The 17,373-nt window shown below is 37.7% G+C and overlaps 1 protein-coding gene and 1 long non-coding RNA gene across 2 annotated transcripts in view; both read left to right on the forward strand.

Annotated features, from left to right (window-relative positions):
- The first annotated feature begins 1,200 nt into the window (after positions 1 to 1,200).
- The window catches only part of NSUN3 (NOP2/Sun RNA methyltransferase 3), a 96,659-nt gene continuing 80,486 nt past the window's right edge, over positions 1,201 to 17,373 (forward strand). The window contains exons 1-3 of the mRNA XM_036899081.2: positions 1,201 to 1,376; positions 2,195 to 2,307; positions 12,117 to 12,460. Of these exons, the coding sequence (XP_036754976.1) occupies positions 1,362 to 1,376; positions 2,195 to 2,307; positions 12,117 to 12,460 (472 nt within the window). The 5' untranslated portion in view covers positions 1,201 to 1,361. The remainder of the gene's footprint in view (positions 1,377 to 2,194; positions 2,308 to 12,116; positions 12,461 to 17,373) is intronic.
- Positions 2,314 to 7,566, forward strand: LOC130683706 (uncharacterized). The gene is made up of 2 exons (XR_008997582.1): positions 2,314 to 4,804; positions 7,282 to 7,566. It is a non-coding gene; the product is annotated as an uncharacterized LOC130683706 (long non-coding RNA).

Raw genomic sequence — 17,373 nt, forward strand, 5'->3', positions numbered from 1 at the left:
TTTTCACATTTAAAGTCAAATGATTGTAAGAAAAACTAGGAAAGTACTTGGAAATGTGATATAATTGACATTTCTAAATGTAAATAAAAGTAAGACATCTGTAGGTAAGTGGACATGAATGGGTAATTTATAAAAGAATTACAAGATTTGAAAACCTATCCAAACTAAGGACTAATAAAAAATTATAATTACCAGACATGCAGATTCATGAGCAAGATGTTATCAATAATGAGAAAGCTAGTATGATAACCTCCAAGGCTTTGACTACTATGGGAAATCATGTATATAAATAATTTTTAATATAAGAAAATGCTCATAAAACAGGATACATTATAAATGCCCACCCACTGAATCGATTCATCTTTAGATTACTGGGGAAATTGTTTACTAACTAAATATATTAAGCTTCAAATCACAGTGGTGGTTATAACATTTATCTTTTTACATGGCCCTAAGATTTGCACCTACAGTGTACACTGCAGTATTTTGAGCATTGAGAGTCTCAATGATGCCTCTTAACTATTAGCACTGATTCTAATATAAATTGCTGATTGCTATTTATATGAAGAGTAACAGTAAAAGAGCAAATAAACTTGTTCCTGTCAGAGTGGGTGTAATATTCATCTTCCTGAGAACCAGTAACACTGCTCCTAGTAAAGGTGGGTGTAGAAGCTAGTGTGCATTCTGGTTCCAGGCATTCGGTTATCTGAACGTGATGATTATCAAGATCATGATAGTGAAAATAATACACAGCTAACATTTGGGCATTTATTGTTTCCTGGTCTCTGTGTTAAGCGCCTTGTGCATTTCAATCAACATAATCACGTAACGCTCCCCATTGAGACATTATCCCAGTGGGCCATCTCTAGGAAATGTGTGACTTAATTTTTTTCCATCATATCCATATCCTTTTCCCCTGAGTCTCAACATCTGGGCTAACGGGAGTCATCAGATTTGTTAGGTTAATTTACTAACTAGCTTCGCATCTGAGAATATTTTTAAAATGACAATATATGACAAAGATTTCCACTTCTTACTGAACCGCACGCGCAAAGACTGGAGCAAGGCACGACTTCGTTAGCTGGGGCCGTTCAAGGTCCTGCCGAAGGAACCGGCCACGCCCCCACGAGTAGCTTCCACCACCAGCCTCCCGTGAAGTGACCGCGTGTGCCTCTCGCGGCACTAGGCGTCTATGGTGAGATTTCATCATCGCAGACAAGCAGTATCTCGCGAGAAGTTGGACCGGAAAAGTGAGGAAAGGGAGCAAAATCCGGCGAAACTCGGAAGTGAAGCTGTACTTTCGGTTCCCTGGCGACTTGGGCTGCCGTAGGTTGTGGATCTCATGTTTGACTACTGGCGGGATGATGTTGACCCGGGTGAGGGCTTGGGACCTGGCCGGGAGCCTCAGACTGAACCAGACACTACTTTACGGGTCAAGGTGGCGATGGAGGGGACTGCGATAGGGGAACCTCGCTGTCTGTGGGTTTTTTTTTTTCCTCGCTCACAATCCAAAGCCCTAGAATAACGCTTGAGGGCTCTGACGCTCGCTCGTGAGTGTTTTCTGTCGTTTCCTCCCGACTCAACTGCGTCCCCAGATGAGTTCTCTGCAGTCCTGCGCGCAGACTTAAATACCTACTCCATCTTTGAGTACAGTGCAAGCCCGTTGAGGGCTGAGAGTGTCTGTCACTGCTCTATCCCGGCATCTTAGGACAATGTTACATAGTAGGTCCTCGATAATGTTTTCTTGGGGAGTAAATTAATAGAATTGCAAGGAGTTTTCATAGGGAAGTGGAAGGACTTTGTTTCTCAATAAACTTTTTATTTTTGAATAATTTTACATTTACAGAAAAGTTAATACAGACCTCCCCTGTGCTTTTCACCCAGTTTTCCCTAATGTTAACATCTAGAGTGGCTTATTTAAATCACTGTTGTTCCTTTGACACAGTGTCCTCTGTTAAAACCATTACATTCTGCTCTAACCTTTAAATTGGAGTACTTATCATTTGAAGAAACCCTCTTTTTAAAAATTAGTATTGCAGTGCAGTTTTATTAGGTGTGAGGTACTGCTCTCCTTGCAAGAACTAGTAGTTATCTGAAAAAGTGTCCTTATTTTATGAAGAAAGACTGTGCTAATGTTGAGTTCAATAAATTTGTACTATTAGGTTGTGTCAGCAACTTTTTCTTATCATCATAGCATCTGAAAGGAAAATCAGAAGGGAAGCTTGCAAAACAGATTTGCAAAGTTGTGTTGGATCATTTTGAGACACAATATTCCAGAGAACTCGGAGATGCCTGGAATACAGTAAGGTTAGTATAATTAAATCTCTTGATGCTTTATTATAGAACAAGAAATTAATCCTTTTGGAGGAGAGGTGCTATGGGGATTAACGATAAAAAGTCTATACCTGGCATCCCTTTATGACAGAGGCTATAGGCGGAAAGAGATTGAATTTTAAGAAGATGGAAAAGGGAAAAAGAAAACTAGTGATAATAAGCAAGAATGTTATGCCCTTGCCTTGAGCAGTTGCTTTGATCTTTGAAGCAATACTCACCAGTTTGGCAGAATTAATTATACCATTAATAGACTTTTTAAAACTTTTGAGGATATTTGACTAGTCTCTGAAATTCAGAGGATAATTTAACAAATCTTTAAAGCCAACATTGCTTTATTTTAGCTAAAGTCACTTCATTTGGTTATCCAATTCCTTATGTGGATGGCTGGCTGTGTTCTGAATACACACGTGTGGGTGTGCACACAAATTCTTTAAATATATTATAGAAAATGAAACATCTGATGCATAGAAGTGAGTGAAGTTGATTTGTATGTTTAGAGTTCTGCCTTTGGTCAGAATGTTACTCCATGGGTTCTTTACATTGACTGCTTGATACAGTATATCCAAGATGCCCAGGGGAGTACAAAGAGTAAGAGAGTCCCATGTCCAGTATGTTTGCAGTTTGGTGTTAATGGGGAAGGGGTTGGGGGATCGTGGTTAAAACTGTATAAACTGTTAATTCCATGAGGATTTTGATAGAAATAGGCAGGAATATCTGGTCTTATCTAAGAAGGCCTGAGAGTACCAGTAAAGGGCTGAAGAGAAGCTAGGCCTTGGTGACTCATAGGCGTTCACCTCGGCAAAAGGGACCAGGCATTTTAGGTTGAGAGAAGGTGCACTGTTTGTGAAGTTAGGGCCAAACCCCATACCCCAACACACACATATCTCATTTTATTGGACTTTGCATTTAGCAGGTATCTTTTTTTTTTTTTTACAAATTAAAGGTTTGTGGCAACCTTGGGTCAAGCAGTCTTTGGGAGACATTTTTCTAATTGCATTTGCTTACTCTTGTCACATTTTGGTAATTCTCACAGTATTTTAAACTTTTTCATTGTATTTGTTATTGTGATCTGTGATCAGTGATAACTCACTGAACTCTCATATAATGGTTGGCATTTTTTAGAAATATTTTCAAAACCGAGGTATGTTTTTATTTTTTTCAGACAATGCAATTGCTCATTTAATAGACTACAGTGTAGTGTAAATGGGACTTTTATATGCACTGGGAAAACAGAAAAAGTATGTCACTTTATTGGTGGTGGTCTGAGACTGAACTCCTCCATGTCTCTGAGGTATACTTGTACATTTTACCTGGGGGAAAAAAGTTACATGACTGTAGGAAATATCTGGAACTTGGTCAGCAGGTTGTCTCACTCATCTCTTGGATCAATGAAGTAAGAATTTCTCCTTTACAAAGGACAGTTTTAAGAATGTTTTAAAACAGAGATTAAGTCTTATCTAAAAAGATGAAAGTCTGAGGTGGTTCTGAGATAATTTTTAGGACAAATTAGCTGTTGTAGAATCTTGTAAATACTGTAATATGAAAACATAGTTTATAGTTGTGGTCTTTGCTAGTGAAGTGTAGAATGAATTCATGATGTTTTCAGTATGCAAAGGTACTCAAATAGAATATCCACATAACCATAATGCCTCCTGCATGTCTGTTATATCCCAGGCAATGCTGACTTTATGTGATCCTCAGAACAAACCTATGAGGTTTGTATCCCTTTTTCACCAAGGAAACTTGCATAGAGTAACTTGCTCAAGTTGCCTCAGCTAAATATGTGGCAGAGCAGGGATTGTGCCCAGGTCTCTGGTTCAAGAATGCTTGCTGCTAACCCCTCCTCTCACACCTGGCATGTAATTAGACATACATGGGTGATTAAAAAAAAAAACTTCAAGAGGTGTATTGTCTTCAGACTTTATAGTACTCTGGCTACTCAATACTCTGTAATGAGTTATATTTAATGTGCTCAGACAGATTTGTAAAATTATTATTTGACCCTAAACAGAATGAGCAGTGTACCTCAAATTCACTTAATTAGCTGTGCCTTCTGCTTCATCTACCTTTTTGTTGGGTTTTCATGGTAATTTAAGTTTTGCATAAACATGTACTAAATTTGCCATGGGCAAAACGAAGGCTTTCCCAGCTTTAGTCTGAACATGGAAGGAGGTATGGGGAAATAAGAACAGAAATATTTTTGTTTTTTAAATGTTTATTTGCAAGACATAATACCAGGCTTGCAGAGTTTATTTACTTCCAGGGAAAGGTGAGTGCATTTTTGTCCTACCAAGAAAATAATTTATTCAATATTTTTAGTTACACATAGTAGTGAAGATTTAAAAATTTTATCATTTTGTAACAACGTTTCTTGCCGAGTCTTTCTGCCTCTGTATGAGCAGCTCTTTCAAGGAGGAGTTTACCCTGGTTCAGTTTTTGCTCTGCTTGTTGTCTGCATGTTCTCCTTCAGGTGAGTCCATTCATGGCATGACTTCAAACTTCCCGCAGTATGCTGTCATCTCAAGCTGTTCAGTCCTTCACAGGCTTCAGTTTCATGCTTCTAAGTGTTTTCTGGTAACTTCACTTGGTTTCATACCAGGCAAATTCAGTATATTAATGTTTTCCCTTCCAAACATGTGTTGCCGTTTGCTACTTGCATACTTTATCTCAGTTTAAGGCATCACCATCAATCCAGTTTCCTCCTCTGTTCCCTACACCTTCACTGCCTTTGTAGTAAGGAATGAACCTTATTCAAAAATATGTGTGGTGTTGGCCTTTAGTTCCTTAGAGGCAGTTTCTAAGCCCATGGAATGTTTCAAGAGTGTCTTTGTTTACCTAGGGGTTTGGATCACATGGGGCTAATAATGTGATTTAAGTTGGGAGCAATAGGCCAAAGTAATAGCTCAGTTTCCAGCCTCTGGACCCTAAAAGGGCTGAAGATTAAAGACCAGCAAATGTGCAGTTAGTCGTGTTAGGGTAACTGAGCCTCAGTAAAATCTAGAACCACATTTCTGGTGAGTCTCCTCAGTTGACAGTATTCCTGTGTGTTTATTGTTACACATCCTGGCAGGGAAAAGTTATCCTTATCTATGATTCCACTGGAAGCTTCATGCTTTGAACTTTCCTGCATCTGCACCATGCATCTCTTTCCTGGACTGATCTTAATCTGTCTTTTCATTTGTAATAAACTGTAACCTTAACCATGAGTGTAACAGTGAGTACTTCATGTCCTTCTAGCTAATAACCAAACCTGAGAGTGGTTTTGGGGATCCCAAACTTACAGTTGGTGTCAGAAGTGAGAGTGGTCTTGGGGACTCCCTAACTGAGCACTCCTCACACCGTACCTTGCCCTATCAAAATCTAAATGCCCACCAAATGCTTTTGCTTCTCCCTGAGAAATTGCTTAATTTGGATCTCCTTTATCCCCATTATTGCTGTTAGGTCTTCATCATTTTTTACATGACATGTTAAAGCAGCCCCTTTCCATAATCTCCTACCTTTAGTAGCTATTTATTTGCTTATTTTAGCAACCTGTCTTATGGCTGTCTATGCCAGGCAATATCCTGATTACCTTACAAATAATAACATAATCCTCTGTACAACCCTCTGAGGAGCTATTTCCATTTCACAGTTAGGAAAGCTGAGCCATAAAGAGGTTAAGTGGCTTGCCCAGTGATACACAGCTTACATTTGGAGGAGCCTTAGGAGTTTGCCTTACTCTGTCATGCTGCTGCTCAGTGCTACCATATTCCATGTGTCACTCCTGGAGTACAGCTCTCCTTTGTTCCTCCACTGCCTGCAGTATTGTTTTCAGACTAAATATCTTAACATGACAAGACAGGGTCCTTCATCCCTTTGGGACTGGCTATGCTGTTCCCTCTGCCAGGAATGAACCCATCTTTTCTCACTCTGTAGTGGTTAGTGTGGGTTCAAATCCTACCTCTGTATCTTGTAGCATGTGACTTAGGTGAGTTACTGAACATCTCGGGGCCTCACTATCCTTATTTGTAAAATGGGAAAAAGCATGATCTATTTCATACAATTATTTGGGGAAATAAGATGAATTTGTATATATACTAAGTGCTTAGAATATTGAAATATTGTAAGGCCTTGGTATGTGTAAGCACTATTTTTATTACTGTTACCATCCAATTCTCCATCAAGCTGTTCCATATACCCTTGGTGAAATTAGTTCTGTCCTTTGTGTTTCCATTGCATTTTGTTGATATAGCTGTGAAAATTCTTTCAAGATTGTAGTGTTATGATCTACGAACTTGCTTGCCTCCTCCCTTGACAAGGGAGGGTTTTGAAAAAACAAATCATCTACTTATTCACAATTTAAGCAGTATTTTTATACCAGGCATTGTGCTAAGCACTAGGGATACAAAAGTGGACTTTGTATATATCAATATCAAATATATATGAGGGGAGGTTTAATTGGAAATCTTTATGAACTCTGGAAATTTTGTGTGCATTTAGTAGAAACCAAAAGAAAAAAAAAGCTGCCCTTAAATCTGGCCTATCAATTTGGACACTCCTTACTAACCCGGAGTTCACATATAGAGGGAAAAAGTATGACATAACCAGATTGCATCACCAGAATCTGTGAAGGGAGCATTGGAGTGGGGTAGTTGGGGAAAACAGAAATGAACTGATATCTAGATTTCTGTTTTGTCCCTCCTGTTGGCTTTACACACATTTTCAACCGTAATCTGTACAAATCCCTATGAAGTCATAACTTTTAGCCCCCTTTAAAGTTAGAGCTTAGAAAAATTGCCAGCTGTCTTCATTTTATAGCCAGTTCAGGCCTGTGACTTGAAAGTCTATGCCTTTTCCTCTACCAAGTGTGCTACTCTGGAGGATCTAGAGTACCAGCCTTGGGTGTATTGCACACGTCTGATATAAAGGATGTAAAGAACTCTGTGTGCTTTTTTTTGTCTGCAACAGAAACACAACCTTCACTCAGGACTTCCTGAGGTACTGTGGATAACAAAAATGGACATGGATTGTCCTTTTATGAGAGACAAGGAGAAAACAATGCCAAGAGAGAGTAGAAGGTGATCAGCTCATCACTAGAATCTCTGGAGAATAAAAATAAAGTGGCTCAAGAACATACTTCAGTGCTCTTCCATGAATTGATCATCATTTCTAAACCAGACTTTTAAAAGGATAGAATGATCACCATGTTGTGTATGATAATGGCAATAAAGTGTATTTTTTTAACCATGAAAATTTAATTGGTTTTGTAATCTATAATGTTATGCCAATTGTACTTAGCAATACCTAGATGAAATCATTTTTTTATCCTCATCATTACATGGAAAGGTAAGATGGAGAATAGAATAGTAAGAAAAGAATAAAATCACAGAAAAGTTGAATGAAAATCATGTCAAATAACATTTGTCAAAATGATACATTATGCAATTTTTCAGGGGATATACAGGCACAGGCAAGTTACAGAAATCAACTTCTGGATCCTCATCTTTCATGTCTGCTCATTCAGAAAATTATTCTGCTCCCTGTGTGTCTAAGGAGGCACTTCCTCTCCTTTCCAAACCTGCCAGTCTACAATTGTCTTTCTCCCACTTTGAGAAAAGGACACACTTTCACCAGCCCTCATTTTCCACACTGCCTTCCTCCAGGGTGTCAAAATCCCCACAATGCCAGAAACTTTGGGAATGTCATTGTAAAGATTTAGAAAGTAAATGACTAATGACTAACAAATTATTTGGAAGGTGAGATGGTTTCCAAGTTTTGCTTTCAACAAAAGTAAAGGAGCTGCAATTGAGTTATCAGCTAACAGATCATTTAAACTATTTTTGAAGATAGATCATTAAGTGATTTTTGGAATATAATTCAAACAATTTAGGAAAAGGGAGAAATTGCTATAACAAATGTGTTAAATTCTCACCCACTTATTTAAATGAAGGCTCTTCTCAGTCCTTAGAAAAACACAAAATAGGAATAAAATTAATGTTAAAGTCTGACTCAGCACTAGGTAATACTCATTCCTGGATATATATATATATATATATATTTTTTTTTTAAAGGGTCATTAAGAGATCTTCCTATCAATTTTTCCTTTGTGTGTTTAGCAATTATCAAACCTCTTAAGTTGTTTTGATCAATTGTGTACTAATAATTTTATTGATAACAATCTGGAAGTTGCCATTTAATTCTTGGAGATTTTAAGGCCACAGTGAAAACAAATGTAGTCTATACATGTGTATGTGTGTGTGTGTGTCAGAGAGGTATGATAGAGTAATAAGACTGCAAGCACAAAAATGTATTAGGATAAAAAAAAGAAAAAGGAACAGTTTAAAATTTCCACCTGTTCAAGAAGAGTCAGTCCATGAATTTTTAAATGGACAGATGTTTTTCAAAGTCACTATGGTATTTAGGTTCCACTGGATACATTTTAAAAAGTGGTATAATTTTAAAAGTGATGTATTTTAAAACATCAGTTTTTGCGGTATGCTGTAAGTTATATCCTTAAACATGGTGCAGGTTTTGGTGTCAACCTGAAACATGCTGAAGGGCACATAGTTTTTTCCAAAATGGTATCAGTGGGGATACTGGCAAACCTTGTGGGTCCCAGTTCTGCTTGTAACGTGTACTTGAACTTCTGGCCTTGGAAACCAGTAAGTGGAGCACCTTCAGGCTCATGAGTCTTGGGAGGAAGCCTGGAGCATGGAGCCTGGTCAGTGTGTTTTTGAGTCTCCTAGTGTGTGCTCCCTCCAATGTCTGCCAAGTTATGTACCCATCCGTCAGAGCTTTGGGTTTGAGTAGCCATTGGCCATCCAGGCCTAGGGCTTCATCACACCATTGCAATCCTTGGGGGGAGCGGGTATTGGCAGGGTAGGGGAGGTCGCTGGCAGCTGGATGTAGGGGTAGCTGAGACACATAAATACACCACTTTGCTTTCTCAGGACTAGGAAACACCAGCATTAACAGCCTCAGTGGTGCCTTCGTTAAGCTGGCCCTCAGGTCTGAGGGTGTCAAGCTATTCTCATTGCTAGAAACAATAGGCTGACTGGAAAGGAGGACAAGGGCCATTGGCACTAGGTGAAGGTTGCTTGGTGTGGAAATTCTCTGCCCCTCCCTGTGTTAACAGTACCAGGGTCTCACACTCCTGTGAGGGTTTAAAGCCAGCCAGATTTTGTATCAGGTACTTCTGCTTAACAGCAGTGTGGCCTAGGATAGGTTGCCAAATCTCTGAAAGCATCAGTTGCCTGACCTCTGAAATTTGGGAAATAGCTGCCTCTCATGGTCGTGATGGTTAAAAGAGGTAAGCATGCAAATTGCACATTGTAAGCATTTAATCAGTAATTTTTTGTATTAATAGTATCGGGGTGAGGTGGAGCCAGTGGATTAGGTGGAAGGTAGAAATGCTTCCCTGGGGAGATACATGTAAACAGTATCCTCAGCACAGGGTAGGTGAGTCAACCACACAACATGTGGGTGCGAGAGGACAGGTCATTCTAGGCAGAGGGAATGCCACTTAATTTAAGCTGAGACTGCTAAAACCTAAAAATAACTTGTCTCAGGAAAGGTTCAGTAGGGCTGGGTATAGGTTAGGAAGAACCAGAACATTTATTTGTGTCTGATAAGGCCTTATTTTGTCTAGTTGTTAGAGAATGAGATAGAATAATTTCTGAAGATTCTTGCTTCCCTCTGCCATAAATACATTTTTAAATTGAATGAGGCTCTTCCCCTAGAGATTCAGTGACTTCCCATCACTTATAAAATATAAAACTTTATCACATTTTACCTGACACATACAATATTCCATCAGCCACACAACTACTTTTCACTTCCCAAATGCATTGTCCTTTATACCTCTGTGCCTTTACATGTGCTATGCCTTTGCCCTGGAACAAACTTTCTCATTTCGTCCTATGACTAATTCCTCCTCATCTAGATGTAACATGTTGGGTAATAGGCAAAAATCAATAGTGTTCCTAAACTTTCAATCCTTTTATATAAGGTTAAAAGGAAATATGCAAGACTAATAACCTTTACTAAGGGATCTGAAAGAAAATGTGAATAAATGTAAAAGCATACTGTGGTCAGGGTTGGAAACACTATGTATAATAAAAATATTGATTCTTCCCAAGTTAATTGCATTTAATATCCTAGTCAAGGGTACTTATCTGCCTATCTACACAAAACATTTTATAAATTATTTTTAACTGACCATCTGTTTCTGAAATCCATCTGAAAAAGCATAAACATTCTAAGATAGCTTTGAAATTCTTAAGGAAAAATAAAAAAGAAGAATGGAGATTTGCTGTGTCAGATATTAAATGAAAGTGTCCTACCCTTTGTTACCTGAAGGGTGGACACCATGTAAACCAAGCCACTCCAGCCTGTATTAAATTATGTTTCCCACCATTACTTCTGTTACTATATAACTTAAACCCTGGATAAATTTCAGCCAGTTTGGAGGGTAAGGTTAGAGTGGACTGATAGATTTGACAACAGTGGAATTCACAGATTTTCCCTTTAGGGTCCATTTTAATGCAGTAGTTAAATTTGGTTCCCAAAGTATGGTCTTGGGGATCAACATCAGTATCATGCAGGAACTTTTTAGAAATGCAAATTCTCAGGTCCCACCTTAGACCTACTGAATCAGAAACTCCAGGCATAAGGCTCAGCAGTCTTACAGACACTTACTGCATGCTAAAGTTGGTGAAGCACGTTCTTAAGAAAGGCTGTCATCCTCAGGAATTGCTGAAACAGCCTGGCTCCTATGATGCACTGTCATAGCAGGAGGCAGTGGAAGGAGAAAGCAGTTTCATTTATAAGACCGCATTGATATTCAGGTGACACACTTGGAGTTGCAGGTGTTACATTTCTACCCAGCCATTTCTCACATAGGCAACTCCCAGGTGAGTAGCAGTTTATTTAATTTATTTAATTGAACATGGTTAATGAAGCTCCCAAATAACTAAGCTAGAAAGGTCAGTTGGTAAATAAATATTTCCTGCTGCATAATCTGTAAATTATTGTGAGGTTTTGATTGTCAAGAGATGTAACTATTGGACTGAATACAAAATTAGGAAAGTAAATCTGCTGGGGGTGGGGACAGGAGAGCCTACACCATCAATCCGTGATTTTTAAACTGTCCTTGGTTTTGTATCATCTGAGCCACAGATCACCTCATTGACTCTTCTACTGCCAAGTTCACTGTAGTGGGTTTTCCATACTTTTATCTTCAGAGGAAAACTTTAACATTGAGTCCTTTAAACACCCTTTAAGAGTACTTTTCCCTCCAATATTAATAGTCTCGGGGTTTAAAATTTATCTCTAAGAAAAACACTTCCTTGTGCAAAGAGTGACCAAAATCTATTTTGATGGTTTTAGAGGTATGGAAAGGTGTGCCATGTTTATTTATTTATTTATTTATTTTTGGCAAAATAGTCTGCAGGGAGGGATGGGTCTGAGGCAAATGAATGTGGCATTCTTCTCCAGTGAATAATTTAAGGGGTGCCTAGAACTCAGTAATCAAGATAAAAAATATTTTAGTGCCCAAAACTGAAAGAAAAAAAAGACCCAAAGTGAATAAAATACCAAAGTTTTAAATAAAGACAGTATCATAACATGCTGGATTGAGCCATTATTAGAACCTGAGTCAAAAGGAAAAATCAGTAATGCTGACCTGGAGCTGAAAGCCACAGATGACTTTAAAACTACGGCCATATTCACTTCTATGGGTAATATAAAATTGCGTTGGTGCATATAATACTCATATTCCTTTGTTTTTCTTTTTCTATTTCTAGGGATATACTAATATCTCCATCACGTTGGCAATATGCAGTCCTTCTTAACCGATTTAATTATCCCTTGGAACTGGAAAAGAATTTACATATGAGAGGCTATCACACACTCTTTCAAGGATCTTTACACTACTATCCCAAATCACTGAAGTGTTACCTTAGCAGAACTCCAGACAGAATGCCTTCAGAAAGACACAAAATTGGAAACCTAAAAAAATACTATCTTCTGAATGCTGCCTCTCTTCTCCCAATACTGGCTCTGGAATTAAGGGATGGGGAGAAGGTTCTGGATCTGTGCGCTGCTCCTGGAGGAAAATCCATAGCTCTGCTGCAGTGTGCTTATCCAGGTAGTGTGCTTTTTCTTTCAGTAATGTACAACTTTTAAATATCTGTATGTTACAGAATACTTTTAAAGTATTTGTGGAGAAATGTAAGATTGTGTTTGCAGGCTTTGAAAGCCCGAAAACCAGGACAGTATGGAGAAAAATGGAAATTTTGCCTGAGGAAATCAGTGTAAATAAAATTCTGGTTCCAGCTACTTAATTCTTATAGATAATTGGGAACAAGACTGCAACATTTTGTGAGCACAAACCTGTCAGATAATGTGAATCCTGGTAAGCCAATGACAAAGATTTTTTATTGTTACTTTTACGCTTGAGAGTCTTACATTGATATCCATGTCGTACTTCTGGGCAATAATAACATATACATTTAAAATAATTTTTTGTATCATTGGACTATAAGGTTCTAAGGCAGCTTTGTCCAATAGAAATTTAATGTGAAATAAATATATAATTAAAAAATTTTGAGTAGTCTTAATTAAAAAGTAGAACCAGGTAAAATTAATTTTATTAATCCAGTACATGAACAATATTATTTCAACATGTAATCAAAATAGTAATTATTAATGAGATATTTTGCATTCTCATTTTCTGACCAAGTCTTTGCCATTGGTGTGTATTTTACTGCACATTTCAGTTTGGACTAGCCACATTTCAGATACAGCCACATGTGGTATTGCAATTATACAATGCAATTCTAAAAGATTAAAAAGTTCTTTGAAAGTGACTTATTATTGCAACTGTTATTAATACAAAGATGATTAAATGTATGTAATGTACATTTTATAAATACATTGTAAAAGTAGTATATCGACATTCATCATAAATTATTTTCTTTATGAGTTGGTGGGACTTCTGTCTTTTAATTACTTCAGGTTTCTCTGAATGAATGCTACTTACACCTAAATAAGACATGGTTCAGCATCAGTTCTATTTTTGTTTGTTTATTTGATTTTTTTTCCTAATGAAAATGCCATTGTTCACATAGATAAGAGCATGGAGATATGGAGAATTGTGTTACTTTCACTAGTTTTTTTGAATTCCTGAGTTTTAACCCTGAATCACATAAATATCTTTCAGCAAGTGTTACTTATTGATCTATTAGGTGAGCACTCTTGAAGTCTGCTTTTGATTTTGTTGAAGACAAAGGATTGGAAACCATTTCTGTTAAAAAAGGCTGTGTTGCCTAGTTGTTGGACTCACTCACTTTCTCAGCCAAGGCACAAAATGTTGAACTGCCTTTGGTGCTTTAGAAGTTTCTATACCTGGTACAGTTTGCTTTAATGTTGCCCCTCATGTAAAATTGGTGAAGTGTCACTGTGAAAGCAGATCCCCTGACCAGAGGTGTTCTTTAGGAAGTTGCTGATCTCAAAATTGGTTTTTGAAACTATCCAAGCTTGCTTATTCCTGAGAAAGTGGTTATGTATCCCTAGGCATGAGTATCCTAGTTTCAAGACTGCTACTTTATATTCTCCTTTGAGAGTATTCCCTGTTGAAATGGATTACAAAAATTTTTATGAGAACTGTGAGTCCAGTTGTATTTGGTACAAATATATCAGTTAACTGTATGTTTAGGAGAAAACATACTGTGTGTTTTAGAATTGTGGTTAAAACTATTATTGAAGCTTGCTGTATTTTTTTTTTTGGTATCATTAATCTACATTTACATGAAGAACATTATGTTTACTAGGCTCCCTCCTTCACCAAGTTCCCCCCAAAAACCCCATTACAGTCACTGTCCATCAGCATAGTAAGATGCTGCAGACTCCCTACTGATCTTCTCTGTGTTGCACAGCCCTCCCTATGCACCGCCCCCCCCACAGTACACATGCTAATTGTAATGCCCCTTTTTTTTTCCCCACCCTTATCCCTCCCTTCCCACCCATCCTTCTCAGTCCCTTTCCCTTTGGTAACTGTTAGGCCATTCTTGGGTTATATGATTCTGCTACTCTTTCAGTTTTTCTTTGTTCTTAGACTCCACATATAAGTGAAATCATTTAGTACTTGTCTTTCTCCACCTGGCTTATTTCACTGAGCATAATACCCTCTAGCTCCATCCATGTTGTTGCAAAGTGTAGGATTTGTTTTCTTCTTATGGCTGAATAATATTCCATTGTGTATATGTACCTCATCTTCTTTATCCATTCATCTACTGATGGACACTTAGGTTGCTTCCATTTCTTGGCTATTATAAATAGTGCTGCGATAAACATAGGGGTGCATCTGTCTTTCTCAAACTGGACTACTGCATTCTTAGGGTAAATTCCTAAGAGTGGAATTCCTGGGTCAAATGGTATTTCTATTTTGAGCTTTTTGAGGAATCTCCATACTGCTTTCCACAATGGCTGAACTAATTTACATTCCCACCAGCAGTGTAGGAGGGTTCCCCTTTCTCCACAACCTCACCAACATTTGTTGTTGTTTGTCTTTTGGATGATAGCGATCCTTACTGGTGTGAGGTGATATCTCATTGTGGTTTTAATTTGCATTTCTCTGATAACTAGCAATGTGGAGCATCTTTTCATGTGTCTGTTGGCCATCTGAATTTCTTCTTTAGAGAACTGTCTATTCAGCTCCTCTGCCCATTTCTTAATTGGATTATTTGCTTTTTGTTTGTTGAGGTGCATGAGCTCTTTATATATTTTGGATGTCAGCCCTAAATCAGATCTGTCATTTATGAATATATTCTCCTATACTGTAGGATACCTTTTTGTTCTGTTGATGGTGTGCTTTGCTGTACAGAAGCTTTTCAGCTTGTTATAGTCCCACTTGTTCATTTTTGCTTTTGTTTCCCTTGCCCAGGGAGATATGTTCATGAAGAAGTCACTCATGTTTATGTCTAAGATTTTTGCCTATGTTTTTTTCTAAGAGTTTTATGGTTTCATGACTTACATTCAAGTCTTTGATCCATTTCAAATTTGCTTTTGTGTATGGGGTTAGACAGTGATCCAGTTTCATTCTCTTACATGTAGCTGTCCAGTTTTGCCAGCACCATCTGTTGAAGAGACTCTCATTTCCCCATTGTATGTCCATGGCTCCTTTGTCAAATATTAATTGACCGTATATGTTTGGGTTAATGTTTGGAGCCTCTATTCTGTTCCACTGGTCTGTGGCTCTGCTCTTGTGCCAGTACCAAATTGTCTTGATTACTGTAGCTTTGTAGTAGAGCTTGAAATTGGGGAGTGAGATTTCCCCCCACTTTATTCTTCCTTCTCAGGATTGCTTTGGCTATTCGGGGTCTTTGGTGTTTCCATATGAATTTTTGAACGATTTGTTCCAGTTCATTGAAGAATGCTGTTGGTAATTTGATAGGGATTGCATCAAATCTGCATATTGCTTTAGGCAAGATGGCCATTTTGACGATATTAATTCTTTCTAGCCAGGAGCATGGGATGAGTTTCCATTTGTTAGTGTCCTCTTTAATTTCTCTTAAGAGTGTCTTATAGTTTTCAGGGTATAGGTCTTTCATTTACTTGGTTAGGTTTAGTCCTAGGTATTTTATTCTTTTTGATGCTATTGTGAATGGAATTGTTTTCTTGATTTCTCTTTCTATTAGTTCATTGTTAGTGTATAGGAAAGCCACAGATTTCTGTGTTGCTTGCTTTATTTTTAATGTAGGAAGTTGCAGCAAAATTTTGTAAGTTGTTTTATTATTTTATAATTCGAGTTGAAGTTTTTTGTAATTGTGTTATAAGGAGTATTTGTTTTGCCTTTCACTCTTTCTGTGTGTTTTGACAGGTATTCTTTGTTTGGTCGTTACATCAATTTTGAATATAGAATTTTTAGTATTGTAAAAGATGGAAAAGAAATGTCAAATTCGGGTACCATTTGAAAAGAGGGTGTTTTACTCCTAAGTTATCTTCATTAGTAGGCCATAAATACTTGACATACTTACGGTAGGATATATTCTGAAAATTTGAAGCAGAGAAGAATCTTCCTGTTCTTACATCAAGGGCAATGAACTGCAAGGAAGTGTTCCAAGTAAAAAGTAGTTTTTCATCTAAGAAGGACTAATGATAATGGTTTACTAAGAAGTACAGATGTCTTCACACTGATGCTCAAAGCCCAAATTAGGTTAGCTACAGAGCTTGAATTTGGAATGCAGAAGCAATGCTTAAAAAAAAAAACTTTTTTGAGCAGAATTTAAAAGGATGACTGCACTAAATGTGCATTTATACAACAAATTTTAGATCAGTACTGGCCTTTATTCTGGGTCAAGAGCCTCACAGCTTTAAATGATTAAAAAGCTCACAGTTTAAAAAAATAAGTGTACTTCTCTTTTTGTACAGCTGCTTCCACCTGTTAGGACAGTGATGGGTTGTCCATTATATTTTTTCTTTTGTTTTTGTCATCACAGTCTTTGTAAAGTCCTGGCCGTGATAAAACAAAAAAAAGAAAATAATCCTGATTGTAAGTGGGAAAGCATTAACAAGCTAAAAAACCCAGATTGGTGGAATGGCTTGATCACCTTTCTTGCTGAGGGCTATATCCCTCCAGGCATGAAATTCTCTTTGTGTAAGTAGTGTCTTTTTGACATCTAGTTAGCCTTTTAGTGGTAGAGATTAGAAAGACTCCTTTCTTTACTGAATTGCTTTTGCCCTTCTTCCTGCTCCCTCAGACCTCCAGGACTTTGGCACACCTTGCAGGTACCACTTCCCCCTCCTCTTCCCTTGTTAATTCCTTTCCACTCTTCAGGTTTTTGCTCAGTAGTCAACTTTCCTGGAAAGCCATCCCAGAACTCCCTGAATGAGGTGCACCTTCTTTTGGTAATAATAAAAACAATGACTGTTTGGAACACCTAGAATACGCCAGAGACTGTATTAATCACCTTGCATAAATTTTTGTTTTTCAAACATTTTTTAGTAGTCTTTACTTCCAGCATCATATTGTTGTATTGCCATATAAATATCTCGCTGAAG

This window comes from Manis pentadactyla, chromosome 1 (assembly GCF_030020395.1).
Source record: "Manis pentadactyla isolate mManPen7 chromosome 1, mManPen7.hap1, whole genome shotgun sequence".
Lineage (NCBI taxonomy): Eukaryota > Metazoa > Chordata > Mammalia > Pholidota > Manidae > Manis > Manis pentadactyla.